The 26,812-nt window shown below is 52.7% G+C and overlaps 3 protein-coding genes across 15 annotated transcripts in view; 2 read left to right on the top strand and 1 right to left on the bottom strand.

The window, feature by feature from the left end:
- PPP2R5D (protein phosphatase 2 regulatory subunit B'delta) overlaps window positions 1–13,585 on the top strand; it is a 19,623-nt gene extending 6,038 nt beyond the window's left edge. The window contains exons 3-16 of the mRNA XM_067752902.1: window positions 8,022–8,232; window positions 8,488–8,687; window positions 8,786–8,896; window positions 9,018–9,110; window positions 9,539–9,669; window positions 9,807–9,866; window positions 9,973–10,081; window positions 10,296–10,349; window positions 10,657–10,827; window positions 10,934–11,061; window positions 11,708–11,809; window positions 11,904–11,976; window positions 12,119–12,235; window positions 12,382–13,585. Coding sequence (XP_067609003.1) covers window positions 8,022–8,232; window positions 8,488–8,687; window positions 8,786–8,896; window positions 9,018–9,110; window positions 9,539–9,669; window positions 9,807–9,866; window positions 9,973–10,081; window positions 10,296–10,349; window positions 10,657–10,827; window positions 10,934–11,061; window positions 11,708–11,809; window positions 11,904–11,976; window positions 12,119–12,235; window positions 12,382–12,519 — 1,698 coding nt within the window. The 3' untranslated portion in view covers window positions 12,520–13,585. The remainder of the gene's footprint in view (window positions 1–8,021; window positions 8,233–8,487; window positions 8,688–8,785; window positions 8,897–9,017; window positions 9,111–9,538; window positions 9,670–9,806; window positions 9,867–9,972; window positions 10,082–10,295; window positions 10,350–10,656; window positions 10,828–10,933; window positions 11,062–11,707; window positions 11,810–11,903; window positions 11,977–12,118; window positions 12,236–12,381) is intronic.
- MEA1 (male-enhanced antigen 1) lies at window positions 13,467–17,459 on the bottom strand. 4 transcript variants are annotated; one of them, XM_067752919.1, is made up of 4 exons: window positions 17,320–17,459; window positions 14,354–14,633; window positions 14,168–14,270; window positions 13,467–13,862 (listed from the first exon to the last, which is right to left on the bottom strand). In XM_067752919.1, exons 2-4 carry the CDS (start codon window positions 14,621–14,623, stop codon window positions 13,711–13,713), a joined length of 525 nt encoding a protein of 174 aa, XP_067609020.1. In that variant the 5' UTR covers window positions 14,624–14,633; window positions 17,320–17,459; the 3' UTR covers window positions 13,467–13,710. The 4 variants fall into 4 exon arrangements, with proteins under 4 accessions (XP_067609020.1, XP_067609017.1, XP_067609016.1 ...); XM_067752916.1 differs by lacking the exon at window positions 17,320–17,459 and adding an exon at window positions 15,117–15,266; XM_067752915.1 differs by lacking the exon at window positions 17,320–17,459 and adding an exon at window positions 15,008–15,145.
- On the top strand, window positions 15,617–26,812 carry KLHDC3 (kelch domain containing 3). 10 transcript variants are annotated; one of them, XM_067752913.1, is made up of 16 exons: window positions 15,938–16,758; window positions 16,965–17,081; window positions 18,032–18,244; window positions 18,423–18,599; window positions 18,752–18,867; window positions 19,056–19,127; window positions 19,237–19,450; window positions 19,529–19,615; window positions 19,762–19,870; window positions 19,998–20,071; window positions 24,723–24,870; window positions 25,002–25,068; window positions 25,148–25,252; window positions 25,538–25,612; window positions 25,721–25,838; window positions 26,277–26,812. In XM_067752913.1, exons 3-16 carry the CDS (start codon window positions 18,091–18,093, stop codon window positions 26,411–26,413), a joined length of 1,653 nt encoding a protein of 550 aa, XP_067609014.1. In that variant the 5' UTR covers window positions 15,938–16,758; window positions 16,965–17,081; window positions 18,032–18,090; the 3' UTR covers window positions 26,414–26,812. The 10 variants fall into 10 exon arrangements, with proteins under 10 accessions (XP_067609008.1, XP_067609007.1, XP_067609010.1 ...); XM_067752907.1 differs by lacking the exons at window positions 24,723–24,870; window positions 25,002–25,068; window positions 25,148–25,252; ... (1 more) ...; window positions 25,721–25,838; window positions 26,277–26,812 and adding exons at window positions 15,617–15,828; window positions 20,195–20,273; window positions 21,401–22,021 and having other exon boundaries at window positions 16,603–16,727; XM_067752906.1 differs by lacking the exons at window positions 24,723–24,870; window positions 25,002–25,068; window positions 25,148–25,252; ... (1 more) ...; window positions 25,721–25,838; window positions 26,277–26,812 and adding exons at window positions 15,617–15,828; window positions 20,195–20,273; window positions 21,401–22,021 and having other exon boundaries at window positions 16,603–16,758.

Here is a 26,812-nt window from a genome sequence, read left to right as displayed (position 1 = left end):
CTCACTTGAGTGATGGGAGGAAGCAGGGTAGGTTTTCTCCATCTTACAGACGTGAGAGTTGAGGACCACAGAAGAGAAATTCCTCCTTCCTCTGCACATACACTGGCATCTGAACATGTCTCTAGGCCAGTCCTTGTCACTCAGTTCTGGCACTGTTGGTTCCCGGATGTGTTTCTCTCCCCCAGGCTGTGAACTCTGAGGGAAGGCGCTTGCTTCTTCCCCACACCTGTGTGCTGACGCCCTTGGTTCACAGGAGATCACCAGGAGATGCTTCTGGAGGGCACACCCTCTGGGCTCAGTCTCCCCTTCAGGAGCCATGACATGTGTGGGACCCACAGGGAAGGTGGCGGGAGCCGGCAACTGATACTCAAAGCAAGAGACTTGGAAACAGGATTTAAAGGCACAGAAAGGAATAGCTTGGGGGGCCACTCCTGCCTTCTGCCTGACTCCCTCCTGCTCATTCAGTTACTAGACAGATTGGCTGTCATTTCCTGGAAGTAGCCCTCCTTGACCACCTGCCCCCATCCCCATGCCCAGGACGCGGTCAGGGCCCCTGGTACCCAGCATCACTCCATGGCAGTGCTTAACCACAGCTGTAATGAAACAATTCCGTGGGAATTCATTGTGTGTCAGTTGTCTCCTGTGTTAACACTTAGCTCCTGAGAGGCTCTCGCTCACACCGAAGGGCCTGGCCCACCGGAAGCACCTGCATTTGAATGCATTAGTGAATGGATGAGCAAACAAACCAACTTCAAATTAGACCTGGAAGGAACCTCTCTTTTCATAGGTAGGAAAACGAAGGCTCAAGCAGCTTAAGAAATAAGCTGAGACCAGCTGCTGTGATTTCTCCACCGCCCTCTGGAAGAGGAGAGTGTCGTGTTCACCTTGGGCTCTGTTTTATGAAATGCCGCTCAGGGCTCACCTGTCTGAGGCAGCTGCAGGAATTCTCCATGATTTTGCAGAAATGCACCCAGGTGGCCCCAGGCAGTGGGACATGGAATAGTTGGGGGCCAGGCTGTGAGGCCCAGGTCATCAAAAGCTGTTTGTCACAGTCCTTCTCTTGCCCTTTTTCTTTCTTTTCCTTTTTTTTTTTTTGATGTGGACCATTTTTAAAGTCTTTATTGAATTTGTTACAATATTGCTTCTGTTTTATGTTTTGTTTTTTTTTTGGCTGCGAAGCATGTGGGATCTTAGCTCCCGACCAGGGATCGAACTTGCACCCCCTGCATTGGAAGGCAAAGTCTTAACCACTGGACCGCCAAGGAAATCCCTCCCTTGCCCTTTTTCTAGTCAAGAATTTTGGGTTCTTACAGCCAAACTTACCCCGTGTCAAGCATTTGCCAGTCTTTCCAACTGATCTTAATAATTTATAGCAGCCAACATTTATTTTATTGAGCAGTTACTTGTGTATTAGTTTCCTAGGACAGCCATAAGCAATTACCATGAATTGGGTGGCTTAAAATACCAGAATTTTATTCTCTCATAGCTGTGGAGGTCAGAAGTCTGAAATCAAGGTGTCAGCAGGCCATGTTCCTCTGAGGTTCTAGGGAAGAATCTCTTCCACGCCTCTCTCCCAGCTTCGGTGGCTTTCTGCGATCTGCTCCTTGGCTTGTAGAACCATCGTTCCAATCTCTGCCTCCATCTTCGCTCAGCGTTCTCCCCTGTGCCTCTGTCTCTGTGTCCAAATTTCCCTCTTCTTATAAGAACACCAGTCATGTTGGATTTAGGGCCCACCCTAATCCAGTATGACCTCATTTTAACTTGATTACATCTGCAAAGACCCTGTTTCCAAATACGATCACATTCATAGATGTTGGGTTGATGTGAGTTTTGGGGGGACACTGTTCAACCCAGTACAGTCTGTCCCAGGCACTGTGCTAAGTACGCATGCATTTAATCTTATAATCTTCTCATTTAATCTCTACAGCAGTCCCTGAGGTCATCTGTTATCATCATCAGCCCCATTTTACAGAGGAAACTGAGGCTTAGTGATGTTAAGTAGCTTTTACTCAGCAGTAAAACAGCAGAGCTGGAATTCAGCGCAGGTCTGTGGCCAGTCCTCCCGTGTTCTTAATGACCTAATAGACTGGTTCTAAGATTCTAGAAGAGTCTTAGAATGGAAAGGAGCCTTGAGAGATTAGGTCAGACTCTGCTACAAGGCAAGGGTCTTTCCTGGCCTGTCTTTGGAAAAAGCATTTCAGTGCTGTGGACTTTTCTGTGTGCTGTGCCCTGTCCTGAGTTCTGGGAACAGGGACAGAGGGAGGAAGAAACGATCCTGGTCTCCCCCACTTCAGCCTGACATCACTGTAGCCAGAGTTGTTACCCTAAAAACATTTTTGGTCCTATCAGTCCTTTACTTAAAAGCCCCTCTTGGCATCTCATTGCTCACAAATTCAAATATGCAGCCTCAGGCCTCCTGGGCTGGCCCTGCCCTGTTCTTCCAGCCCCTCTGGACTTTCCATCTTCCAACCCGACAAGCCTTTTGTGGCTCAGGGCTCTTATTGGTGTCATCCCATTGGCCTGGACTGCTTTATCTCTCTCTTTTCATTCTTTGCCTAAACCCGTGTTTATCCTTTAAGAGACAAATCAAAAGTCACCTCTTCAGGGAGGGCTTCCCTGATTCTTCAGGCAGAGTTTGTCACTCAGCCCTCTGAGTTCCTGAATCTCTTGCGGCGCTCTGGTTTTGCATTGCCCTGTACTAATGGCTGCTTTCGTGTCTTGCCCACTGGACTTTGAGCTCTTCGAGGGCAAGGGCCATGCCTTATTCCCTTTTTAATCTCTAATGCGTAGCATGATGTTTATTGAATAAATGAATTAAGAATGGGTATGGGGGGGCTTCCCTGGTGGCGCAGTGGTTGAGAGTCCGCCTGCTGATGCAGGGGACATGGGTTCGTGCCCCGGTCCGGGAAGATCCCACATGCCGCAGAGCGGCTGGGCCCGTGAGCCATGGCCGCTGAGCCAGCGCGTCCGGAGCCTGTGCTCCGCAACGGGAGAGGCCACAACAGTGAGAAGCCCGTGTACTGAAAAAAACAAAACAAACAAACAACAAAAAAAGAATGGGTATGGGGTTGGCCAAAAAGTTCATTTGGTTTTTTTGTAAGCTGTTACGAAAAACCCAAACGAACTCTTTGGCCAACCCAACAGTGCTCTAGGTGTCAATATAGGAGAGAATGCCTCTCTGATTTTCAGGGTTTGAAACTGAAATGATCTTCACTCAGCTAGTTAATTCATTATGCAAAAGCTATAACATTAATCTTTGCGTTTTTCACTGATAATTTTATCTTTCGTCTTTCTACTACAGTACCTTCTATAGTGCTTAACTTATATTTCTATGTCCTACTTTATGTTTAAATATATGGGTTTAATGATTACAGGTGTCTGTGTTAGGGTCAGGTTGGAATGGAATTGGTTCAGAGTGGGCAAGTATAGTTGCAGTCTCCTGAGTGTGAGGGTGGTGTATAAATTCAAAGCCCCACTGGAGGGGCTTCCCTGGTGGCGCAGTGGTTGAGAATCCGCCCGCCAGTGCAGGGGACACGGGTTCGAGCCCTGGTCTGGGAAGATCCCACATGTGGCGGAGCAACTAAGCCCGTGCGCCACAATTACAGAGCTTGCGCTCTAGAGCCCACGAGCCACAACGAAGAGCAGCCCCCACTCACCGCAACTAGAGAAAAGCCTGCGTGCAGCAGCTAAGACCCAATGCAGCCAAAAATAAATAAATAAATTTATATTTTTAAAAAAAGCCCCACTGGATTGCAGGAGGCCTGAATCTAGGAAGGCTTCTTGGCGTTTGGATCCTGTTGCAAGTTTAGAAGTGGGAGGAGACGGTTGTTCAGGCAGAGGAGACAGCCACTGTGGAGTCTCAGAAGTGGGAGCAGGCAGGTCACCAGCTTGCCTTTGGGCCGTGTCCACCCACGCTCTGATGGCTGCAGAAGGTTCTCCTGGGGATGCAGCTGCCTCTCATCTCCAGCCCAGGTCAACAAAGGAGAAGTTGGAAGCTAGAGCTTTTAGGAGAAAGGGTTGAACGTGAAGTGAGTTGCTGGCACACACCTATACTCCCTTCTGACAAGTATGTTTCCAGGGCTTTGCTGGCCGGCCCAGCTGTCTCTCAGCTGCTCCGTGTATCTGGGGCCTGGGAGCCAATGGTCCTTATAAAACCAGGGTGGCCCAGTGGGCTGGGGGCGGGGCAGACTAAGCCGGCTCAGCTGCTCTCCGGCCACCCCAGCCTTCAATAATGCCATCCTGAAGGGGAAGGGACCTTAGGCATCAACTCATTGGGTGGCTTTTTAAACTATGATTTTCAGCCATGCAATCTCTGTTTTCTTAAAACCTTACTTGGGGGCTTCCCTGGTGGCGCAGTGGTTGAGAGTCCGCCTGCCGGTGCAGGGGACACGGGTTCGTGCCTCGGTCCGGGAAGATCCCACATGCCACAGAGCGGCTGGGCCCGTGAGCCATGGCCGCTGCGCGTCCGGAGCCTGTGCTCCACAACGGGAGAGGCCACAACGGTGAGAAGCCCGCGTACTGCAAAAAACAAAAACAAAAACAAAAACACCTTACTTGGAGAGTGTTTGGACTACTGATCTAGTCCAACCCTCTGCTCGTTAGCAGAGAAAATTGAGGTCTTGCTTTTCCCTTTTTGGGAAGAAGGCCTCCTTTCTCTGGATGTCCCCTAAGTGCGAGATTCATGGAGATGCAGGGTTTCTGCATCTTATCTGGGAGGATGGAGAGAGACATATTTTTCCCGAGTCTTGTTCCTCAGTTGCCACTGAGCCCCTCAGCCTAGTATTTCTGATGTTTCTCCTTCCCACTCTGCTCCCACCACTGTGCAGGGCTTTGTTCTGAAGGTCCCCGGTCAGGACAGGAGGGACCTATGGAGATGGGCCTGGGCTTGGTGTCCCCCGCCCGCCCTGTCCTCCCATCAATCAAATAACCAGTCATTCACTGAATGCCTGTTAGGTGTCAGTGCCAGTGCTGAGGAGACCCAGAGGGGCACAAACCAGGGTCCTGGCTTTAAAGGGACTTGCTTTCTAGTGGGGAGATGACACATGAGCAAAGTGATCAAGAGGTGTCACTGGGGATGATCCCAGAGCCAATGGAACAGATAAGCAGTGTCAGAAGGTTGAGGGTGGAGGGTGGACATGCAAGTCCTGGAGTGATTGGAGAAGGCTTTTTGGAAGAAGGTGGGTCTTGAAAGATGCAATGCCTTCTTGGGTTCTCCCATTTTATTTTATTATGTTTTTGGCCATGCTATGTGGCTTGTGAGATCTTAGTTCCCCACCCAGGGATTGAACCCAGGCCCACAGCAGTGAAAGCACGGAGTCCTAACCACTGGACTGCCAGGGAATTCCCTGGGTTCCCCCATTTTAAAACAAGAAGGATAATGAACTCTAAGGAACATTTGAGGTGTGCTACTTTCAGGAATTTCCAGGCTGTATTTCTAAAATCCAGGGATGGGAAATAATAATAATAACAACAACAATAGTAGAAGATACTGCTTATAAGACACTTCTGTGTGCCATATACTGTTCATTTAAATCCTTATTACAACCCTGTGAGGTAGTACTATTGCCATCCCCACTTTACAGATGAGGCACAGAGAGGCTATATGACCTCCTGGAGGTTACTCAGCTAATAAATGGCAGAGCCAGTAGTCAAACCCAGGCAGTCAGGCTCAAGTCTGTGCCCTTGACTGTTGAGCTCCACTGATAAGGATTGGGTTGTTCCTGCGACAGGGAAATGGGGAGAGTCTGATGCACACCAGGCTCTGGCCCCCTGTCCTTTTGCCCCTCTCCTTCGTCCTCTACCAAGGTGTGATCCATCCTCCGTATACAGGAAGAGAGACCCCAGACTTCAGGGTGCCTTGCACTGTCTAACCAGAAAAATCACACTGGTTGAGTGTAGTCATAGCAAGGGAGGTGTGTGATGACTGCTCTTGTCCCACTTCTTTGCATTCCCCTAGTCAAATTGGTGTCTGGGGCTCATTTCAGGAGGAGGAGAGGGCCAGATGGCCAAAGCGGTAATGAGCTACACTGGACCCAAGGCCTGCCCTGGGCTGGATCCAGCGCTCCTCTCCTGCCTCTGACCCCCAGATAGGTCACAAGCTTGACGTAATTGTTTCTATAAAAAATTCAAGAGCGTACAAAGCATAACATTTGTCTTCCTCCTTGCCCCTTATCCCAGAGAGTTTCATATTCTCCCATTCTTATTTTATGAAGTAAGAGTTTACGGAGCGGGCTGGAGAGGAGGCGGGGATGGCAGGTGTGAGCACAGGAGGGCAGTTTTCCTGTGGTGTAGGGACCCGGCTGGACGTGACCTCACTCCTCTGGTCCTGTTGCAGTCTCTTCTCTGGTTGGGGGGAAGGGCTGTCCTGTGGCTCAGCCTCTCCCCTCTCCCAGCAGGGGGTTACCTGGACAGTACCTATGAGTGGACAGCCCTGCAAACACCTGTTTGTATGCTTCTGAAAATGGGCTTCGTGGGGCTCTGACACCCGTGTCCGGGAGGAAGTAAAGAAGTAACTTTTGGAAATTAGCTGTATTTCTCCCATTATATTGCCTTTTTTTTTGGCCGTGCTGTGTGGCTTGCAGGATCTTAGTTCCCTGACCAGGGATCGAACCCAGGCCCCGTGCAGTGGAAGCATAGAGTCCTAACCACTGGACTGCCAGGGCATTCCCTATTTCTCCATTATAAAAGCAGTGTCAGCTTGTAAAAAATTTAGGGAAATAGGAAAAAGTCATGTCTCATTCTGTCATTACAGGAGATAGTCATGAACACAGGCACTTGTTCTTTCTTTTTCTTAACTGGATTTTGGGTTCTGTGCATGTTTTAATATGGGTGAGCTCATTTTGATATACAGGTTTGTATTATCCTTATTTAACTTAGCATATAGGAAGCAATTTTCTCTCATTCCATAGTTTTACTCTTTTTGTTTTGTTTTTAATTTTTATCAGCGTGGTGATAGGTGCATTGTTCAGAAGGTCAGATAATACTCTCAGGCTTGTAATGAGCAGGGCAGCCCCCGTCGCCGGCCCCTCTTCTCCTGTTGTTTCGTGGCAGCCACATTCACCTCCTAACTCTTTCCTTGCAGGTTGACTTTTGTACCTCCAAACAAGATCCTTTTACTGATTTTTTTTTCCCTTTATTTTGTGAGCTTTAGATATCTCTTGACTTCCTAACGTGGAAAATTAAGGCCCGAGTGTCTTATACCTCCATGCAGACTTTTCCCCTCTTCTCAGAATACTTATCACCCGTTTTGGGTAAATTACTCTGACTGTGTAAACTTTTTTCACAGCTGAATCACGTATCATTACATTTAGTACATAGTTTTCATAAACATAATTTTAACTCCATGATTTCCATGTATTTATATACTGGCCATTATAAATAAGACCATAAAAAGTGTTTTTGCACAAAGCCTTTTTTATATTTAGGATTTTGCTTAATCTATATTTCTAGTAGTTAAACTGCTGAGATATGGGGAGGAGTTTCTGTAACCGAAGACTATCACACGTTCAGTAAATGATAAAATAGAGTAATCTTCGCTGTACTGCTCGATGCATTTTTACATATGTTTATGCTATGAACCACCTCCCAGACTCAGTCAAGATACGGAATGTTTCCATTAGTCAGAAAGGTCCTCGTGCCCCTTCTCGGTCACCACCCGCATCTCCCCAACCCACACCGCTGCCACCCCCTCCCCGGCAGGAGAGCCACTTGTCTGACTTCTGTCACTGTCAGTCCATCAATCAGCTTTGCCTGTTCAGGAACGGGAGTGAGCTTTTTGAAGGCTCTTGATGCACAGGCAGTGGGCGTCACTTTGGGAGACACGCCTTCTAGACCGCCCCCTTCCACGGCCACGTCCCGCAGTTATGTCTGACCCTGGTCTTGGCTCCTTCGGGGCGGGAGGCAGCTGCTTGCTGCCCAGGCCCATAGAGGCATAAACGGACCCGGGGCTGGGCGGTGGGCCAGGCCTGGGGTGGGAAGCGCAGCTTGGCGAGTGCACTCCAGTGACTCGCTCGTTTGACCAGGCCCAGCCCCAGCCGCAGCCGCCACCGCAGCCACCACCGCAGCCGCCATCATCCAACAAGCGTCCTAGCAACAGCACACCGCCCCCCACACAGCTCAGCAAAATCAAGTACTCAGGGGGGCCCCAGATTGTCAAGAAGGAGCGACGGCAAAGCTCCTCCCGCTTCAACCTCAGCAAGAACCGGGAGCTGCAGAAGCTTCCTGCCCTGAAAGGTACTTGGGAAAGGTCAAGAGGGCTGTGGCATCAGAGCTAGGGGACAGTGGGTGTTGGCAGAATGGAGGTTTGGGGGTGTTTGGGGGAGGGTGGAAGCTCTAGAGAATGTGAGAGGGAGTTGCGCTGGGGCTGGGGGTGGGCGTAAGGGGAGCAGGATGGTGGCAGGAAGGGATTGGGGAACGCCCTGCGATGTGAGCAGGGCATAGCAGTGAAGGACCACAGAGGAGACCTGACCATGGCCCATCCGCCCCTAGACTCACCAACCCAGGAGCGGGAGGAGCTGTTTATCCAGAAGCTACGCCAGTGCTGCGTCCTCTTTGACTTTGTGTCAGACCCACTCAGTGACCTCAAATTCAAGGAGGTGAAGCGGGCGGGGCTCAACGAAATGGTGGAGTACATCACCCACAGCCGCGATGTTGTCACCGAGGCCATTTACCCTGAGGCCGTCACTATGGTAGGCACAGGGAAAGGGGAAAGCGGGCAGGGACGGGGGCCCCGGAAAAGCCCAGACCTGCCCAGAGAGCTCTCACCTGGGCCCTCCCTACCCCTCAGTTTTCAGTGAACCTCTTCCGGACGCTGCCACCTTCCTCAAATCCCACCGGGGCCGAGTTTGACCCTGAGGAAGATGAGCCCACCCTGGAGGCCGCCTGGCCGCATCTCCAGGTACCAGAGCAAAGAGGGCAGGGGCCTGGCTGTGGGCAGTGGGGCACTCTGAGCCCTGCAGCAAGGGGGCTCTCCCAGTCCTTGGGGAATGCCCCTAAGTGATGCTCCTTTCCCCCCGCAGCTCGTGTACGAGTTTTTCTTACGTTTCCTTGAGTCTCCCGATTTCCAGCCAAACATAGCCAAGAAGTACATTGACCAGAAGTTTGTCCTTGCTGTGAGTCCCTGAAGTTCCTGCCTTCCCCTCCTTCCAGTCCATGAACTCTAGCCCCACGTCCCCTGCCTCCAGTCCAAGCTGCTCTTTTTGCTTCTGCTGAATATAGGTACTCTATTGGGTTTCAGCTGTGTCTGGTGCAAATTGACCATGGGGGTTAAACAAACCTACTCTGTCCATAAGAAGCTTCCAGCATAATGGAAGGAAACAAAAAAGCAACACTGTTACCCCCCGCCCCACCCAATGGGGAATGCAGCACGTATTCCCAGACATCACCTGGGGTAGAGCAGTGCAATAGAATCGCTCTTCCCAGAGACTTGTCTCCACGCACCCTCTTCAGAGGGCTTCCTCTGGCCAGGACCCAAGTCACCCCAGCCCTGGCTTTCCCTGGCTCCTGCCTCACTGCCGCCTCTCCTCCCGCTTGCTCCCAGCTCCTGGACCTGTTTGACAGTGAGGACCCTCGAGAGCGGGACTTCCTCAAGACCATCTTGCATCGCATCTATGGCAAGTTTTTGGGGCTCCGGGCTTATATCCGTAGGCAGATCAACCACATCTTCTACAGGTGAGGCCAGGAGCCTGGGCTCAGGAGCAAAGCAAGCCCCTCACTAAGATGAGGTGGGAGAAGGGTGGTAGGTGGGACTCCACAGAATGCTGGAGGGGCACCAGGGGTTATCAAGAGAGTCTTTGTTCTTCCCTCAGGTTCATCTATGAGACGGAGCATCACAATGGGATTGCCGAGCTCCTGGAGATCCTGGGCAGGTGAGAGGTGGGGCGGGGGCACACATGCCTAGAAGAGGTCGGGAGGATTGATGCATTGAGCTTGGACCTGGCCCTTTGGTCCTGACAACCCTCCCTTAACTCCCAGCATCATCAATGGCTTTGCCTTGCCCCTGAAAGAAGAGCACAAGATGTTCCTCATCCGTGTCCTGCTTCCCCTTCACAAGGTCAAGTCTCTGAGTGTCTACCACCCTCAGGTGAGCGGCCTTCCTCCTGCTGATCCCCGGCCCTGGCTGCCGAGAAAAGAGGGAAGGGGAAGCATTCCAGCCGTGATGGGGCGGCAGAGGGAGCAGGGGGCAGAATTCCTCTCCACGCCTCCCCTTCTGTTCCGGGGTCTGGTTTCTGTCACCGACCTCTCTGTGACCTTCTGAGCCCTGCACCTCACCTCCTTTCTGTCTCAACCTTCTGCAGCTGGCGTACTGCGTGGTACAGTTCCTGGAGAAGGAAAGCAGCCTCACTGAGCCGGTAACTCCCCTGCTGGGCCCCAGGGTCCACCTCTCCCTGTCAGCAGCACTTGCCAGCAGCAGCTATTGAGCGGTGCTGCAAGCACTCACGGGCGATGTAACCCGACAGGTGGCATGGTTTCCTCTCTAAAGGAGAAGTAAAACCTTTGTGCACCTAGGAAGCATCCAAGCCGGAGAAACACGAGCACTTAGCTGAGGCCACCCAAGCTGTGCCCACCGGGGTTGGGGGGAGAGGGCAGGGTGGCTTCCTGGAGACCCAGACAGGTGTTGAGTGAGAATTTTATTCCCGTGTCCTCCTCTTCTCGCAGGTGATCGTGGGCCTTCTCAAGTTCTGGCCCAAGACCCACAGCCCCAAGGAGGTGATGTTCCTGAATGAGCTAGAGGAGATTCTGGATGTCATTGAACCTTCAGAGTTCAGCAAAGTGATGGAACCACTCTTCCGCCAGCTTGCCAAGTGTGTCTCCAGCCCCCATTTCCAGGTGAGACCCAGACCCAGAACATCCCAGCCCCTGCCTCCCAGAAAACTGAGGAGGGTCTTCAGCATAGCGAGCCATGTCCCCACTGAGTCTCACCTGTCCCCACCAGGTGGCAGAGCGTGCCCTCTATTACTGGAACAATGAGTACATCATGAGCCTGATAAGTGACAATGCTGCCCGAGTCCTTCCCATCATGTTCCCTGCACTCTACAGGAACTCCAAGAGCCACTGGAACAAGTAGGGAACTGGGGTGGCACTGGGCACTGAGGATCTGGTTTTGGAATGTGGGAGGGTGTGGATGGACTCAAGAGCCAGTGGTCTCATCTGGTCCCTCAGCAAGCGGGGCTGGTGCCCACTGCATATTAATAGGGCCTTGAGGGACTGACCGGGGAGAAAAGATACCCACGTGAGAGATCTGTGCTACCCAGCAGCAGAGCAGTGGCCTCTGTCGCATCTCTTCTTGAGGTCAGATATTCTGCAGCTTTGGAGATGTAATTCCATGTTGTGAGAAGCTGATGTGATCCTCTTAGTATGTATTAAATCCCAGCATTGTTAAAAGGCTTTCCTGTTTAAAGCTGTGCGCTGGGAGGCCATTCGTGTGGGCTAGAAGAGTAGGAGGTAGTGGGGAAAAGGGAGCTCTTGGAGCACGGGGTGCAGGAAGGATGGGCAGGCAGACTCATATTTGTAAAGGGCCTGAACTGCCAATCTCAAGTCACATGATTTGGCCAGAGCGATGAGCTTACACTGTACAGAGGCTGGTGGGATGGGAGTAGTACATGAGAAAGCTCTTAGCACAGACACCTTGTGGGAGAGAGCAAACTGAGGTCCCGGCACTGAGGGCAGGCTCTGGCCTCTTATACGTCGTCTTTCTTCCTGGCGGCAGGACAATCCATGGCCTGATCTACAATGCCCTGAAGCTGTTTATGGAGATGAATCAGAAGCTGTTTGATGACTGTACACAACAGTACAAGGCAGAGAAGCAGAAGTGAGTCTCTCTCTCCTTGGGGGTGTTCCTCTTCCACACCAGCCCCCTGTGCTTCTCTCTCAAGCCCACCCCAATCCTGTCTTTGTTCCCTCAGGGGCCGGTTCCGAATGAAAGAGAGAGAAGAGATGTGGCAAAGGATTGAGGAGCTGGCTCGCCTTAACCCCCAGGTGAGGTGCTTCTGCCCTTGCCCTGAACTGAGGGGTCCAGCCTGGGTTGGGGGAGGGTTTGTCTGAGGAGGGGCAGGAAGCAAACAGGGTCCCCATACTTCCCAAGTGGCTCTCGCCACTTGTCTGCCTCCTTTCCTCTCAGTATCCCATGTTCCGAGCGCCTCCACCACTGCCTCCTGTGTACTCGATGGAGACGGAGACCCCCACGGCAGAGGACATCCAGCTTCTGAAGAGAACGGTGGAGACAGAGGCCGTGCAGGTGGGAGGGCACGGGGAGCAGAAAGACAAGACAGCCCGGGGAGGGAGAGGAGACAAGAGCCGCAGAGCCAAGGAATCAGGGCAGGGAACAGTGGGATTTCTCGGGACTTGGTCACCATTCCTCACCTCCTGCACATCCCCACACAGATGCTAAAGGACATCAAGAAGGAGAAAGTGCTGCTTCGGCGGAAGTCAGAGCTGCCTCAGGACGTGTACACCATCAAGGCACTGGAGGCGCACAAGCGGGCGGAAGAGTTTCTAACTGCCAGCCAGGAGGCGCTCTGACCTCCTCACCCTCCCACCACAGGGCCACAGCCCACTCAGCCCTGGGACACTGCCCCAGCCCTCCACCTTCTGCTCCCCACTGGCTGACTTGGGGCAAGGCAGGGCCTCTCTGCTCTAGGGAGGGGGATGAGGCACTTGAAGCGGGGACACCCGCAGAGTGGTCCCTCTTCTCCCCTGAAATGTGTTCATGCCTCCCCGCGGCTAGTACAGACAGGCTGAGCGCGGCAATGCTCAGTGCTCACACAACTTGGGGATGCCTGGCCCCCTCCTGCTCCTTATCCCACAGCTGCCTGCAGCTGCTCTGAGAAATACACACGGGAATAACGTGCTCCTCTCCTCTCCCCTGCAGCCCCAGTTGAACTCCAGGTGTCTCCTCCTTGTCTCCCTCCCCTGCAGGCATATAGGGAGCAGCAGGAGATGATTCTCACCAAAGTTATATCAAACCCCATTGGCCCCTGAAGTGAATTAGCTGGAGGGGAGCCAACCCCCAACAGCACAAATAGGCCCCCAGCCCCAGCAGTGTGCAGGCTGATGGGGCTGCATTATTTCCTCTTACCCCTGCCTGATCAAGACAACATAGGAGAGCAAAAGGAGAAAAGCATAGGCTTTGGACAGTAGGTGATGAATATAGGGCCCAGATGGACCAAGAGAAGGGGATGAACAAACACCCTACCCTGTACCCCCTCTTTGGTGAGCAGCAGCCCTGGGATCACTGACACGGAAGGGACCATCCTGGGGCTGACTGCTTTCCTGTGCTGTTGGTCCCCAAAGCTAGGAAGAAGGAAGCAGGGGGCAGTGCCCTAAGCATGGCTCCCCCCAACACCTATTTATTTCCCTGTTTGTGCTGATGCTGGGCAGGCTCTCACTTGTCCCTTTCAGGAACCTTGGAGGGGCGAGGGGCTGGGGGGGGGGCTGGACCTGGGTTCCAGGGGCACAGGCAGTGCAGCTTTTGGCTGTGTACATAGGGTGCTTTATTCCCCACAGAGTGATACATGCTAAGGTGGGTTGGGCTTGGACCGTTGTCCCCATATGTACAGAACTGAATAAAGTGGGTCTCTGAGAAGAAGTCTGATTTGCCTTGACGTGGAAGGGAGATGGGGAGGATGGAGATGGACATTACAACCAGGATGTGTTCAGTCCTGTGCTGGTTCTGGCCTGGAATGCAGGGAGATAAGGCACCTCTCAGGGTGATCACTTCCAGGAAGGGGCAGCCTGCCGGGCTTGGAGGGCCTTCTGTACCACATCTTCCCACTGGGCATCTGATATCTCCCGAGCCCAGGCAGGAACCCCTGGCGCAGGTAGGCTTACACCAGCCATCGTCCTTTTCACCAGCTCCACGTGTTCTGAAATCACAGGCAGACCAGTTAGGGGGTAGAAACAGTAAGACCAGCTCCTCTCCCCATTCGTTGAATTAACCCAGAGCTTTTGGGCTAGTGAGGTCACTGAATCTGTCCTGTTATTCCTAGGCAAGGCTGCCCATCCTCCCCCAACCTAGAAGAATAGCATTTCACCTGGATTCTGAAGTCTGCAAAACCTTAGATTACAAACTTGTTTTAGGAACAGGGTGTTCCTGTGACCTCCCTCTACTGGCACTAACCAGTTCCCTTCCTCCATTATTATTCCAGAATAAAAGAATGAGCTCTTTTACCTGGGTCCATAGGAATAGAGCTGTGGTTGCTCGATGCTATAGCTCCCTCCTCATCTTCATCCTCGCTTTCTAATGGTGGGTCTGGCAAATGAAGCCCCAGGGCCTGCAGAGCCAGAGACGACAGTTCAGGGCCAGTCCAAGGACTCCAGCTTCACCTGCTCAGGAACAATGCCTCCTCCACCATACCTGGATCCGATCCTGGATATCAGCAACTACATCTTCTCCATCCCCCACTGGTGCCAGCTCCACCTCCTCTTGTTCAGGATCTTGATTCAGGGGCTGGTAGGAGTAGCCAGCTGGTCCTGCCCCCGTTTCCTCTTGCTCTTCCTCTGGTTCCTCACTGCTCCAATCCCCAGTGCCTTCTGTAGGGCCCTGGTGTGGCCCGAGTTCCTCAGTCTGATTGGGGAAGATACGTTCAGGACCCATGGTGTCTCCCCCTAGAACTACTGCTGCCATCGGGCAGGGGCTGCAAGAACAGGGCGGCAGGAGAATAGTGATCAGATGAAATTAAGTCCACCTTCAGCCTCTCATCCAGCTCCTTGTGGTCTCCTACGTCACGAAACATTTAAACGCCCCAAGTTTCCTGCCCCCCTCCCCACCATCCAAGCCTCTCCTGGGCCCTTCACCTCTTAAGCCGACTTATCTTCAACGGAGGCCCACCCGCCTTACTCCGCCAATTCTTAACAGCCCAGCCAGAGGCCATGCCACCTCCCAAAAGACATCCCTTCGAGGACGCCCCTCCCCCCCAGTCCACTTAGGAACTCCGGGTCGCCAAATAAGCTCCCCTAGACAAGGCGTACCCGCCCCCTTCTCTCCTCTCCAAGGGGTTCCCCTCTGTACCGCCTGACGAACGCCCTTCGGGTCCCAGAGGCTTCCTTCAAACGGCCGCAGCTGCGGCGACCCCAGCCGCCCCACCGATTCTAGGCGCTGGCGTTTCCGCGCGCCTTACCCGCTCAGAGCCCGCTGCCAAACTCGCACCTTCACTTCCGGCGCGGCAGGACGTGCCGGGGTGCCTAGTCCTCCAACCCTGCCGCGCGCTCATGATTGACGCGAGCGAGGACGAAGAGTCCGCCCCTTGCCCCGCCTCCACCGTCTTCTTCCCGGACAACCAAGGACTACATTACCCAGTAAACCCCGCGATTTTTAAAAATTTTTTAATTTTAATTTTAATTTTTTTTATTTTTTTTGCGGTACGCGGGCCTCTCACTGTTGTGGCCTCTCCCGTTGCGGAGCACAGGCTCCGGACGCGCAGGCTGAGCGGCCATGGCTCACGGGCCCAGCCGCTCCGCGGCATGTGGGATCTTCCCAGACCGGGGCACGAACCCGTGTGCCCCGCATCGGCAGGCGGACTCTCAACCACTGCGCCACCAGGGAAGCCCAACCCCGCGATTTTTGACACGTATCTGCACATGCCCAGAATCTCCTCAGGCTCCTGCCCACTCTTCAGCCCCTGACGTCCCTCCGGAACCCCATAAACTACAAGTCCCGGTAGGCTTCGGGCACTTAGCTCTGACTGCATGTTCGCAGACAGCTGCCCGCCGGAAGGATAGAGCCTGGTTGTGTTTATCTCGTTGGGGATCGAGTCGTCGGTTGGCGTGCAACGGGTTCTAGGCTGCAGGCAGCGCGAGGACCCGCGGCCCCGCCCCGGCCCGGCCTGGCAGGTAGTCCGGGGTGGGTTGAGGGACAAGGAGAACTATAGGGGCTGGGGATGCCCATGGTTAGCGCTGGAGTCGTGGGGGACGGGCCTGAGAGTGAAGAGGTGGGGGTGGGGAGGGAGCTAGGGGGATGATGGGAAAGGAAAGTGTTAATGGGGAAAGAAGGGCTCCGGGAGGATGGTGAGGAAACCAGTGGGAGAGGCCTGGTAGCCGGAGGAGGCACTAAAGGAAACTGGAAAGAAGATCGGGTTATGAGGAGAACAGGGAAGCTGAGGATAATGGAAGAAAAGGGCGGGGGTGTCTGGAGTTGTGCGGGAGGGGAGGTTGGGATGACTGAGAGACGAAAGGGATAGCGTCATATACAGGGAGGAATATCTCTGGCGGAAAGGGGTCAATGGATATTAGCTTTTTTCCCGTTAGTGGAAGAGGGAAAATGGAGGGCTGTCGGGGTGGAGCTTGGAGTTGTGGGAAAAGGAAGAAGGAGAAAACGGCAAAGCTCTCAGGAGATCAAGAAGGGCCAGAAACGGGGAATGAAAATTGCAAGAGAATAGCAAGGGGGATAGGTACATGAAGGGAATTGAAGAAGCTTGAGGATGCGGCAGTGATGGAGGATGGGAGAGACCCAGGGATAAGAGGAGCCCCTGAGACCCTGGGGGCTTGTTCTTCACGAGCTTGAGTTGTTGTTTTTTTTTTGGAGGAGAAGCTAAGGTTTTTTTCTCCACCTTTGGATGGAATTGCTTCTCTCTTGTCCTCTGAATTCTTTGCTTTACCTTGATATAGCTGAAGTGGGGAGTGGAAGCTATGAGGGAAGATGGACTCCGGTTCTTAAGCTCTTCAACCTCCTTCCTATCTGTCCTTACAAGCCCAGATCCAAGAGCTTTTGGATTGAGGACAGGAGTAATGAAGTGAGAGTGGTTTCCTGAGGGGCTATTTCAGGTTTGGCAGAGTGGCTATTTAAAGCATGGGGTTGGGGGTTGAGGGAGGCTGGGCAGGGGCAGGAGGGCTGGCAAAAGCCAGCTGAAACCAGTGTGTCTTTCTTGCGAGGGGCCTCCCTTACTTGAGCTTTTTCTTTGCCTGAGATTCTGCCTGGCTCTTCCTTCTGCCAGGGCTTCTTTTTTTTTTTTTTTTTTCCCTTCTGCCAGGGCTTCTTGAACAGGGAGCAGATGATCTACCCAAACCCAGCAGGTGCCTGCCAGAGCAGGCAGTGCCAGCTGCAGGATTTGCCCGACAGAGCCTTCAGATGTACCCATTATCACTAGGTTAGCGGGTTGTCTTTAAGAGACCATGATCTCTCATCCCTGGGTCTTTTTCTTGTCCTGCCCAAGGGCATTTTGCTTTCCTTTCCCTTTCCAGTGCACACCCCCACCCCTGTCCCCTTTCAGAGACCCAAGTGGGAGAAGAGCTGCTGGAAATAGCTCGTTCTCTACCACAATGGCTAGGTTGGGCAAGTGGCAAGAGGAGAAAACCCTACCCCCTCAATCCCCAGCACACACATACCTTTCTGGCTTAAGTTCTTGGCAGCATGCCAGGCACAGCTGTCAAAGGAACTCCTCCTGCCTGTGAGGGGCCCTGGGTGACCCCGATGACAACAGCTCTGTTTGACAAGAGCCCCCTATGAGGGGCTAATCATCCATGAAGGTCCCTGTCAGGGATCAGTCCCACCCCATCCTGGATAGAGGAACTGTTCCACTCTAAAAGCCTAAAAGCTTTTCTGCTTGGAGGCACTCATGCCAGCTTTCAGTGGACTGTCTGGGGTTGGCTGGGCTATTAATAGCTCTGAGTATTTTGAGATCCCTCTCCCCACCTCAAAGAGCACAGAGATCCTTAGAGAGGTGGCAGTAAGCAGAGCAGAGTCAGAAAGACAAGAGAACTCACTGACCTTTGAAGGGGGCTTGGAGCTTGGGCCAAGCCAGTGACAGGGTGCAGCCGCCATGAGTAGGGGACGACCACGTTGAGCCCTTGATCAGCAGTCTGAGCTGGCAGTCAGGTCAGAGTGGCCCCACCCTTTGCTGTTGGAGAACACAGGGCCAGGGCTAGCTTCCTGACCTCAGCAGCTCCCCTGGAGCAGAGCCAGCCACCTGAGCTGTGGAGGGGTGGTGTGGGAGGGCCACCAGGGTGACACTTAGAGGCAAGGCTAGTCCTGGGCAGAGTCTCGGTGAACCAGGCAAAGGCTTTGCCTGAGGAGCCCCTGGACCTAACTTGTGTGCAGGTAGCAGAGGCAGCAGGCCGTGCCGGGGGGGCATGTTGCTGTAACCAGTGGCCCAGGGGATGTTACGGTGGACGGTGCACCTGGAGGGCGGGCCCCGCAGGGTGAACCATGCTGCAGTGGCTGTCGGACACCGGGTGTACTCCTTCGGGGGTTACTGCTCTGGTGAAGACTATGAGACGCTGCGTCAGATTGATGTGCACATTTTCAATGCAGGTAAGCTAACTCAGGGATCATCCCTGGGTGCTCACATCGGGGAGGACAGTGGGTGGCTGAGTGAGGTTTGATGGTGGCCCCCACGGCCAGAGGGGGTGGGGGAAACTAACATGTGGTTTGGGAAAATGTGGACGACCTGAAGAGAGGTTCCCAGGGCTGAGCAGAGCTGTGCCCACAGTGTCCTTGCGTTGGACAAAGCTGCCCCCAGTGAGGCCCGCCACCCGCGGGCAGGCTCCCGTGGTACCCTACATGCGGTATGGACACTCCACCGTCCTCATCGACGACACAGTCTTCCTTTGGGGTGGGCGGAATGACACCGAAGGGGCCTGCAATGTGCTCTATGCCTTTGACGTCAGTGAGTATGAGTCTCTGGAGGCTGTGTTCTGCCAAATGGTGCCTCGCGGGGCTGGGGGAGGTGTGGGCTGAGGGGGGCTGGGAATAAGGCACCCCAGAGTCGAGGAGGGAGCACCAGCTTGCTTACTGGGCCCACCCTCTCCCCTCCTTCAGATACTCACAAATGGTCCACACCCCGAGTGGCAGGAACAGTTCCTGGGGCCCGGGATGGACATTCGGCTTGTGTCCTGGGCAAGACCATGTACATTTTCGGGGGCTACGAGCAGCTGGTAGGTCTGGGAAGAAACTAGAAGTTTCCCTAGGGTGGGAATGAGAAGGAGGAAGGGGAATTGAAAGTAGTGGAATGGGAGGCTTTGGTTTGCTTGCAGGTTCTGAGGTGGGAGGGACGGAGGGTCGGAGAGTGACCCCTGCTCCTCTCTTTTATTCCTTCCTTCACTTCCTTTCTCTTCCTTGTCAGGCGGACTGCTTTTCCAATGACATTCACAAGCTGGATACCAGCACCATGACATGGACCCTGATCTGTACAAAGGTTGGCCCTTCTTGCTCTCTCCCAGATCCCCACCCTCAATTTAAGGAACCATAGGGAGCTCAAACAGTGAAAGCTGACCCCTCCCCCTCCCATCTCTGCTCCTGCCCAGGGCAACCCTGCACGCTGGAGGGACTTCCACTCGGCCACAATGCTGGGCAGTCACATGTATGTCTTTGGGGGCCGTGCAGACCGTTTTGGGCCATTCCATTCCAACAATGAGATTTACTGCAACCGCATCCGTGTCTTTGACACGAGGACTGAGGCCTGGCTGGACTGTCCACCCACCCCAGTGCTGCCTGAGGGGCGCCGGAGCCACTCAGCCTGTGAGTGTCTGTTAGGTCCCTGCCGAGTCCCCGTCCCCCCATTGCCCCTACATTCTTGACATTCCTCTCTCCTTCCAGTTGGCTACAATGGGGAGCTGTACATTTTTGGTGGCTATAATGCAAGGCTGAACCGGCACTTCCATGACCTCTGGAAGTTTAACCCTGGTAAAGAGCACTGCCTTTAAGGGAGGAACAGGGAGCAATTGAGGGGGCGTGGAAAAGAAAAGAATAATCCTGAGTGGGTGAGGGGCGGGAGTGGAGAGGATATCTGGGCTAGCAGGTGTTGAACCTCCATTTAAACTTCTCTTTAGTGTCGTTTACCTGGAAAAAGATTGAACCGAAGGGGAAGGGGCCATGTCCCCGCCGGCGCCAGTGCTGCTGTATTGTTGGTGACAAGATTGTCCTCTTTGGGGGTACCAGGTTAGGAGGAGAGAGGGGAGGGCTCCAGGAAGGGCCTAAGCCTGTGACTAACATGGGAGACATTTGAGCAAGAGGGTCTCGTGGGTAGTCTTCGCTCCTTCCTTCGTCTCTCTTTTGATCCCTACAGTCCGTCTCCTGAGGAAGGCCTGGGAGATGAATTTGACCTCATAGATCATTCTGACTTACACATTTTGGACTTTAGTAAGTACACTTATTCCCTAAATGCATTTGCCCTCAGGGTCCCTGTCTTTGGGTGGTGATATCCAGGACTGGACCCTTTCCTCGGCTTTGACCATCTCCCTCTCCCCCACTCCTCCTTTAAAGGCCCTAGTCTGAAGACCCTGTGCAAACTGGCTGTGATTCAGTATAACCTGGACCAGTCCTGTTTGCCCCATGACATCAGGTACAGTGAATGGTTGGAAAGGAGGGACTGGTTGAGGGTGAGTGGGCAGCACAGGCGCGTGACCTGATTGGCTTGGTCTCAGTGTGCAGGAGAGAGAAGATTTTGTTCTGTAGTGTACTTGTGGAGAGGGAGCTAGAAGGAAATATAAAACTGTCAGCTGGGTAAGTTTTATGGAAAAAATGTCCAGTTTTCAAACCAAGCTCTCAGGCATCACTTCCTAATTCCTGAGCTTATACAGTTATTTTTGTTAATATGCTGAGAAAGTTTGATTAAATCTTAGAACCTAGCTGTGGAGAAAAAAACAAGTTTAGGAGCCTCTGGATCACATTAATTCCAGAATTAAGGGAGGTCCTTCCTAGCTCCTTCCCTTATGAATTCCATTCTTAGGTCTAAATCAAGCACTGAAAGTTATCTTGTGTATAATTGTGCCCTTCTGGGTCATTCTGCGACACTTTCCTCTCCTTGATTCAGTTCAGCTTAATTCTTACTTGCTGAGGGTCTGTGTGTTCAGTATTTGGTGATAGAGTATACAAGGCTGAACAGATGGATCCCAGGCTGGCCCAAGATGAACACATGTGCAAGTGCCTAGTACCAAGTAGAGTAGAGCCTTGGCATAAGGAGGTACTTCGTAGAATGACAGTTGTCAAAAAGAGAGGAATTTAATTTTAATATGGTGGGATGGCTGGGGAAGGCCTCAGGGAGGATAGGAGAGCTGAATCAGGGCCTTAAAAGGATGGGAGTTGAGAGCAAAAACTGACATTCCTGGTGGGGGGGAGGGGCATCCTGGTTGGATCTCAGCAGAGGAGGAAAGGTAGGTTGGGAAGTTTATTGAGATGTATACACAAACGTTTTTCTCCAGGTGTTGGGCACAAGAATATCAATATGTAAACATAAACAGGAAGTCCACATGAGCTTGCAGGGGGACTAGTGGGTGGTAGTGGATTTGGTGGTGGGTGGAGACCTGATTGTTAACCCTCATAGGGCTGTAAGGAAGAGGTGGCCGTGGGTGGTTGAGCTTTAGGAAGTTGAAGGCACTGGTGTGTTCATTGCTTTGTTTGAGCAATTCTGGACTTGGGGGTGGAGGCTTCCCCTTCTGTCCTTTCTGCCTGTCATTTTTGGCCTTCCAGGTGGGAGCTGAATGCCATGACCACCAACAGCAATATCAGTCGCCCCATTGTCTCCTCCCATGGGTAGGAGGAAGTTTCTGCCGCCTCCCTTCCTGAGCCTGCTGGTGTCTTCACTGCCCTTGCCCATCTCTCCCCCGCCTGCCCCTTTGGACCCTGGACTTGGTATACCTCCACATGGAGTTGTTGGACTAGAGGTGTTTTCTGTGCTGTGAACTTAGTGGGGAGCTGCAGGGGGGAGGGCTAGGTCCCTTCCTCCTTGGGCCGAGGGCCCCTTCCCCTTGGTGCTCTGTCCCATTCACCTCCCTCCAACTGCTCCTGGGCCTCTGCTCTGCCCCAGGTCAGCCATGCTCTGCTGGGAAGCGAAGGGAATGGGGAGGAGGGAGAAGCAAGCAGTGTCAGCCTCAGGAGCTTCCCCTCCCCACCCCTCTTTCCACCTCTTCCCGCTGCTTGAGCCCTGAGCATTGATTGGGAGCTGAGAGGAATTGCAGCTGTTGGCATGAAATCTCCTTCTCCCTGACCTGGGGAGGGGAGGACCAGCAGATAATCCTACCGTTCCTTGAGCTGTTGCTGTACCCTGACGCTCTCAGCCAGCTCACATTTTATAAAAATGAATTGAAAGTCTCCAAACGTGTGCTCTCTTTTGTGTGGAATAGGCAAGGGACGGCAGGAGTTTGCAGTAGGGCCAGGGTGCTGAGGTTCTGGCTTCTCAGCCAAGAGCATTAGGAAACCAAATACCGCCACGGACTGGCCGGAGTTTCTTTTCGGCGCGGAGTGCAGCGCCAAGCGACAAAAGGGAGGGGGCAACGTTATTTACGGTGGGCGCCCTTTTCCGCCCAGAGAGGGCTCCCCGGCCGCCCACCAGCGGCCCGCCCGGCGCTGGACGGGATCTGCTCTATTGTCACCAAACCTCGCGGACTCGGCCTGCCGGAGATGCCGGAAGGAGTGGGGCGGAGCGGCCGCCGCCGGAGCGGAAGTAGCGCCATTAGTCTTCGGCGCGCTGCGCGAGCGGATGCTGACTGCAAACTCCCGGGAATGGGCGGCCTCCGGGTCTCCTCGCGGGTCTCGGGACGGCGGGGGCCTGGGGCCCGGGGACCTGCAGAAGGGTGAGGGGACGGCGCCGGGCCGAGGGGCAGCCGCGGAGGCGGGGTGAGGGGCCAGTGGCACCGCGTGTGGTGCGGGCTCGGAGCCTGGAGACGCCGTGACCGTGAGACTAAGTTCTCTGAAAGATGCGAACACCGGGAGCTCCCCCCCAACGCACTGGAAAGTGGGGAGTGAGAGAGAATGCTTCCTGGATTAGAACATCCTGAGCAGTTTTTTAAAGGGCGAAGAGGGTTTTTCGCAGGGGAGGAAACGTTATGTTCAAAAGCAGAGTCAGGAAGGGGGATGGATTGTTGGAGAAGGCTTAGTAGGTGAGGATTCAACAAATTTTGCCAACATTGTTGAGCATCTGTTGTCTGCAGGCACAGTTCTAGATGCTGGAGATACAGTAGTAGATAAAGCAGCAGAACACTGTCCTCATGAAGGTTACCTTTTAGGGGTTAAAAAAACCAAGCAAATTAATAAAAGACAATAAAACACGGAATTGCAGATTTTTAAAGGGTAAATTTTTTGAAAAAGGTGATAAGAGCTTTGAAGAGAACGCAGGGGAGGGGTTACAGTTTTATGTAATCACAGAAGGCCTCACTGGGTAGGTGACATTTGAGAAACCGTTTGAAGGAGGTGAGGGAGCAAGCAGTACAACTGGAGGAAGTGTTCCAAGCAAAGTCCGGTGCAAAGGAACTGAGGTGGGAGCATGCCTTCCTGCTTAGGAACTGCTTGGAGGCCAGTTGACTGGAGAGGAGTAGGAAGGAGGAGATGGTAGGAGATGAGATTAGAGCCAAAACCCGGGCTAGGTCACATGGGGTCTTCAGGCTATTACAAAGCCTAGAGCTTTTCTTCTGAGCAAGATGGAAGCCATTGGGGAGTTTTGAGTTCTGGAGTGACATAACGTGTAGGATATGTATGTGGAAATGAGGTGGGAGTGATAAGATCAGATTTGCCTTTTTCTTTTTTTTTTTGGAAAGAGAAAGTTATTTTATTAAAGAACTTAAAGTGAAAACTTAAGGTCTGAAGTAGTTTCCTTTTTTTTTTTGCGGTACGCGGGCCTCTCACTGCTGCGGCCTCTCCCATTGCAGAGCACAGGCTCCGGACGCGCAGGCTCAGCGGCCATGGCTCACGGGCCCAGCCGCTCCGCGGCATGTGGGATCCTCCCGGACCGGGGCACGAACCCGTGTCCCCTGCATTGGCAGGCGGACTCTCAACCACTGTGCCACCAGGGAAGCCCAGTTTCCTTTCTTAAAAAAATTTTTATTGGAGTATGGTTGATTTACAATGTGTTAGTTTCAGGTGTACAGCAAAGTGAATCAGTTATACATATATCCACTCTTATTTTTTTATTTTATATTATTTTTGGCTGTGTTGGGTCTTCGTTGCTGTACGTGGGCTTTTCTCTAGTTGCGGTGAGTGGGGGCTACTCTTCGTTGTGGTGCGCGGGCTTCTCATTGCGGTGGCTTCTGTTGTCGCGGAGCACGGGCTCCAGGCGCGGGCTTCAGTAGTTATGGCACACGGACTTAGTTGCTCCGCAGCATGTGGGATCTTCCCAGACCAGGATCAAACCCGTGTTCCCTGCATTGGCAGGCGGATTCTTAACCACTGTGCCACCAGGGAAGTCCTATCCACTTTTTTAGATTCTTTTCCCATATAGGTCATTATAGAGTATTGAGTAGAGTTCCCTGTGCTACAGTAGGTCCTTATTAGTTGTCTGTTTTATATATATCAATAGTAGTGTGTATATGTCAATCCCAATCTCCCAATTTACCCCCTCCCCAGGTTTTGCTTTTCAGATGCCTCTCCCAGGCTGAAGCGGGGAGCATAGCTTTGAGAGGAGTGAGACTGGAGGTTGGGAGAGCAGTGAGGAGGCTAGAGTACTGATTGAGGTGAGAGGTGCTGAGCGTATCCTGAACCAGAATAATGGCGATGGTAGCTGAGCAAGGGAGACAGAGGTCCTTATGGGGAAACCTGTGAAGGAGTGATTTAAAAGAGCCTTACATATACACCTTCTTTAGCAACGTGAAGCCCCAGGTACCTGGAACCGATGGGGAGTTAGGTGTCAGTGTAGCGCCGTTATAAGCTGTGCTGCCCAGGACCTGCAGTGGTTGGTCTGAAGGGGATGTTGGAAAGCATCAGTTACCTATGAAGAATGAAGATGGGGTGGCACCTTTGCAGCAGTGGCAGATGCTGAGCTGAGTTGCGGTTCCCTCCCACCCCCACCTACCTTTCACAGGCACATCTCACATGTCATTTGAGGAGCTGTTAGAATTGCAGAGCCAAGTGGGCACTAAGACGTACAAACAATTGGTAACTGGAAACAGCACTAAGAAGCAAAGTTTCAGACCACCTGTCCAAAAAGCATGTGTTGCAGATAAACACAGGTGAGGAGCAAGGCCTGCCCCAGGAGTTGGAGGATAGCTGGGACCTTGAGTAGGTGTCTGCTTTCTTGGGTGGCAGGTGGGAGGCCTTTGACAAGACTGGAGTTCCCTTGACCTGTTTAATTTCTCCATAGGCCTCTGGAAATGTCAGCCAAGGTCCGGGTGCCATTTTTGCGTCAAGTTGTTCCCGTCAGTAAGAAGGTGAGGAGGAGCCAGTAAGCTCTTTCTCAGTGAAAGGAGACTGAACAGTTCTTTTATATTCTCTCTGTTCGCTCCAAAGGTAGCCCGGGACCCCCGCTTTGACGATCTGTCAGGGGAATATAATCCTGAGGTGTTTGATAAAACGTATCAATTCCTAAATGACATCCGAGCCAGAGAGAAAGATGTGAGTAACGTGAGATTGGTCTGTGGGGATTCCAAGTGGTGAGACTAGAGCATAGGTCAGAGAGTCGGGCAGAGGGGAGCAGGGCGCGTCAATTTACTAGCTGTGTGATCATTGACAAGTTAGTTAACCTCTTTTAGCTTCAGTTTCCTTATCACAGATAATTCCTATCTCATAGTGTTTATGTGAGTTAACAACATATGCGAACCTCTTAGAATAATGCTTGGCACAGAGTTTCACCTAACATTTACAGAATGCTAACTGTCATACTCATTTTCCAACGTGGAGCTTGTGAAAAAGCAGCTGAAGAAGCGCCGTTCAGGGGAGGAGCGTGAGAAACTGCAGCAGCTGCTTCAGCAAATGGTGAGTAAGTCAGAATACGGGGGAGGAAGGTGAGAGCAGATCAAGGCAGGAGGTGATTCACAGTCCCCGCTGTTCACCTGTCTCACCGATCTCATCTTTGCTCCTCAGGAGCAGCAAGAAATGGCACAGCAGGAACGGAAGCGGCAGCAGGAGCTGCACCTGGCTCTGAAGCAGGAGCGGCGGGCTCAGGCCCAGCAGGGCCATCGGCCATACTTCCTCAAGAAATGTGAGTGGTACACAGCTATGACAGGCTAGTTACAGGAACAGGGGTTGGGTGGCCATAGAGGCAGGATACTGCGTTAGGGGTCCATGAGCTCCCTAAGGGAGGCATGAAGGCTGGATCCCATGGTAAGTTGGAGGAAAGTAAAAATAGTAGGGAGTTGTTGTTTGTAACCATTCTTGTATCCCTAATGACCATGGGCAGGGAGTATTGTTTTTATCTCTGTCCCACCCCCACATATGTGGGTAGGGCGCAGAGAAGGAGCTCATAGTTGGTTGAATTGAGAAGGAGCAGATTCATAGAAGTCAGCTTGCTTACACACACCGGTGAACTCCAGATGAGTCACATATCACTGCATAGTGGTTGAGAATTACTGACCTGGGGAAAGGGAAAGAAGCGAACTTCCTCCTTTGCTTACCGGCTTTCTTTCTCCTTGTCCTCTAGCTGAGCAGCGCCAGTTGGTCCTAGCTGAGAAGTTCAAGGAGCTGAAACGAAGCAAGAAGCTAGAGAGCTTCTTGAGTCGAAAGAGGCGCCGAAATGCAGGCAAGGACAGAAGACATCTCCCTTTGAGCAAAGAGTAGTAAGGAGCTGTCCTCAGCTCTGCCACTGTCCCAGTGAGAAATGCATCTGTGGGGACACATTTGGGCTTGGCCCGTTCTACTCTTTCCCATTCAAGGGCAAGGGTGGCAGCTGCCTGGGAGCCCAACTGGCTCAGAGATGACTAAAAGGCTCTTGGACTGCCTGAGGGCTGGACAAGAAGAGCAGCTCAGCCTTCTGCCATTCCATACTTCTTCTGCTTGGATCTGGGTCATCATGTCCTCAAGTCCTCCCATTCTTGCCTTAAAATAATGATTCTGGTATAGAAGGAAAAGGACTGGTGAGTGACATTGAGGCCAGTTGAAGGCCATAGAGTCTGTGAGTGGCTCCCGGGACTGGGACTTTATATGTAGGAGCCAGTTCATAAACACTCGTGTCACTCA

This window comes from Pseudorca crassidens, chromosome 10 (genome assembly GCF_039906515.1).
Source record: "Pseudorca crassidens isolate mPseCra1 chromosome 10, mPseCra1.hap1, whole genome shotgun sequence".
NCBI classification, from domain to species: domain Eukaryota; kingdom Metazoa; phylum Chordata; class Mammalia; order Artiodactyla; family Delphinidae; genus Pseudorca; species Pseudorca crassidens.
The sequence above is the reverse complement of the archived record's forward strand: the minus strand, read 5'-3'. Positions and strand labels throughout refer to the sequence as shown.

Coding starts and splice junctions, on each gene's coding strand:
- MEA1 (XM_067752919.1), bottom strand. CDS start 14,623: ATGGCAGCAGTAGTTCTAGGGGGAGACACCATGGGTCCTGAACGTATC. Junction 14,271..14,353: donor ATATCCAGGATCGGATCCAG/GTATGGTGGAGG, acceptor CTGGCTCTGCAG/GCCCTGGGGCTTCATTTGCC. Junction 13,863..14,167: donor CTCTATTCCTATGGACCCAG/GTAAAAGAGCTC, acceptor CTGTGATTTCAG/AACACGTGGAGCTGGTGAAA.
- KLHDC3 (XM_067752913.1), top strand. CDS start 18,091: ATGTTACGGTGGACGGTGCACCTGGAGGGCGGGCCCCGCAGGGTGAAC. Junction 18,600..18,751: donor GCTCTATGCCTTTGACGTCA/GTGAGTATGAGT, acceptor CCCCTCCTTCAG/ATACTCACAAATGGTCCACA. Junction 19,451..19,528: donor GCGCCGGAGCCACTCAGCCT/GTGAGTGTCTGT, acceptor CTCTCCTTCCAG/TTGGCTACAATGGGGAGCTG.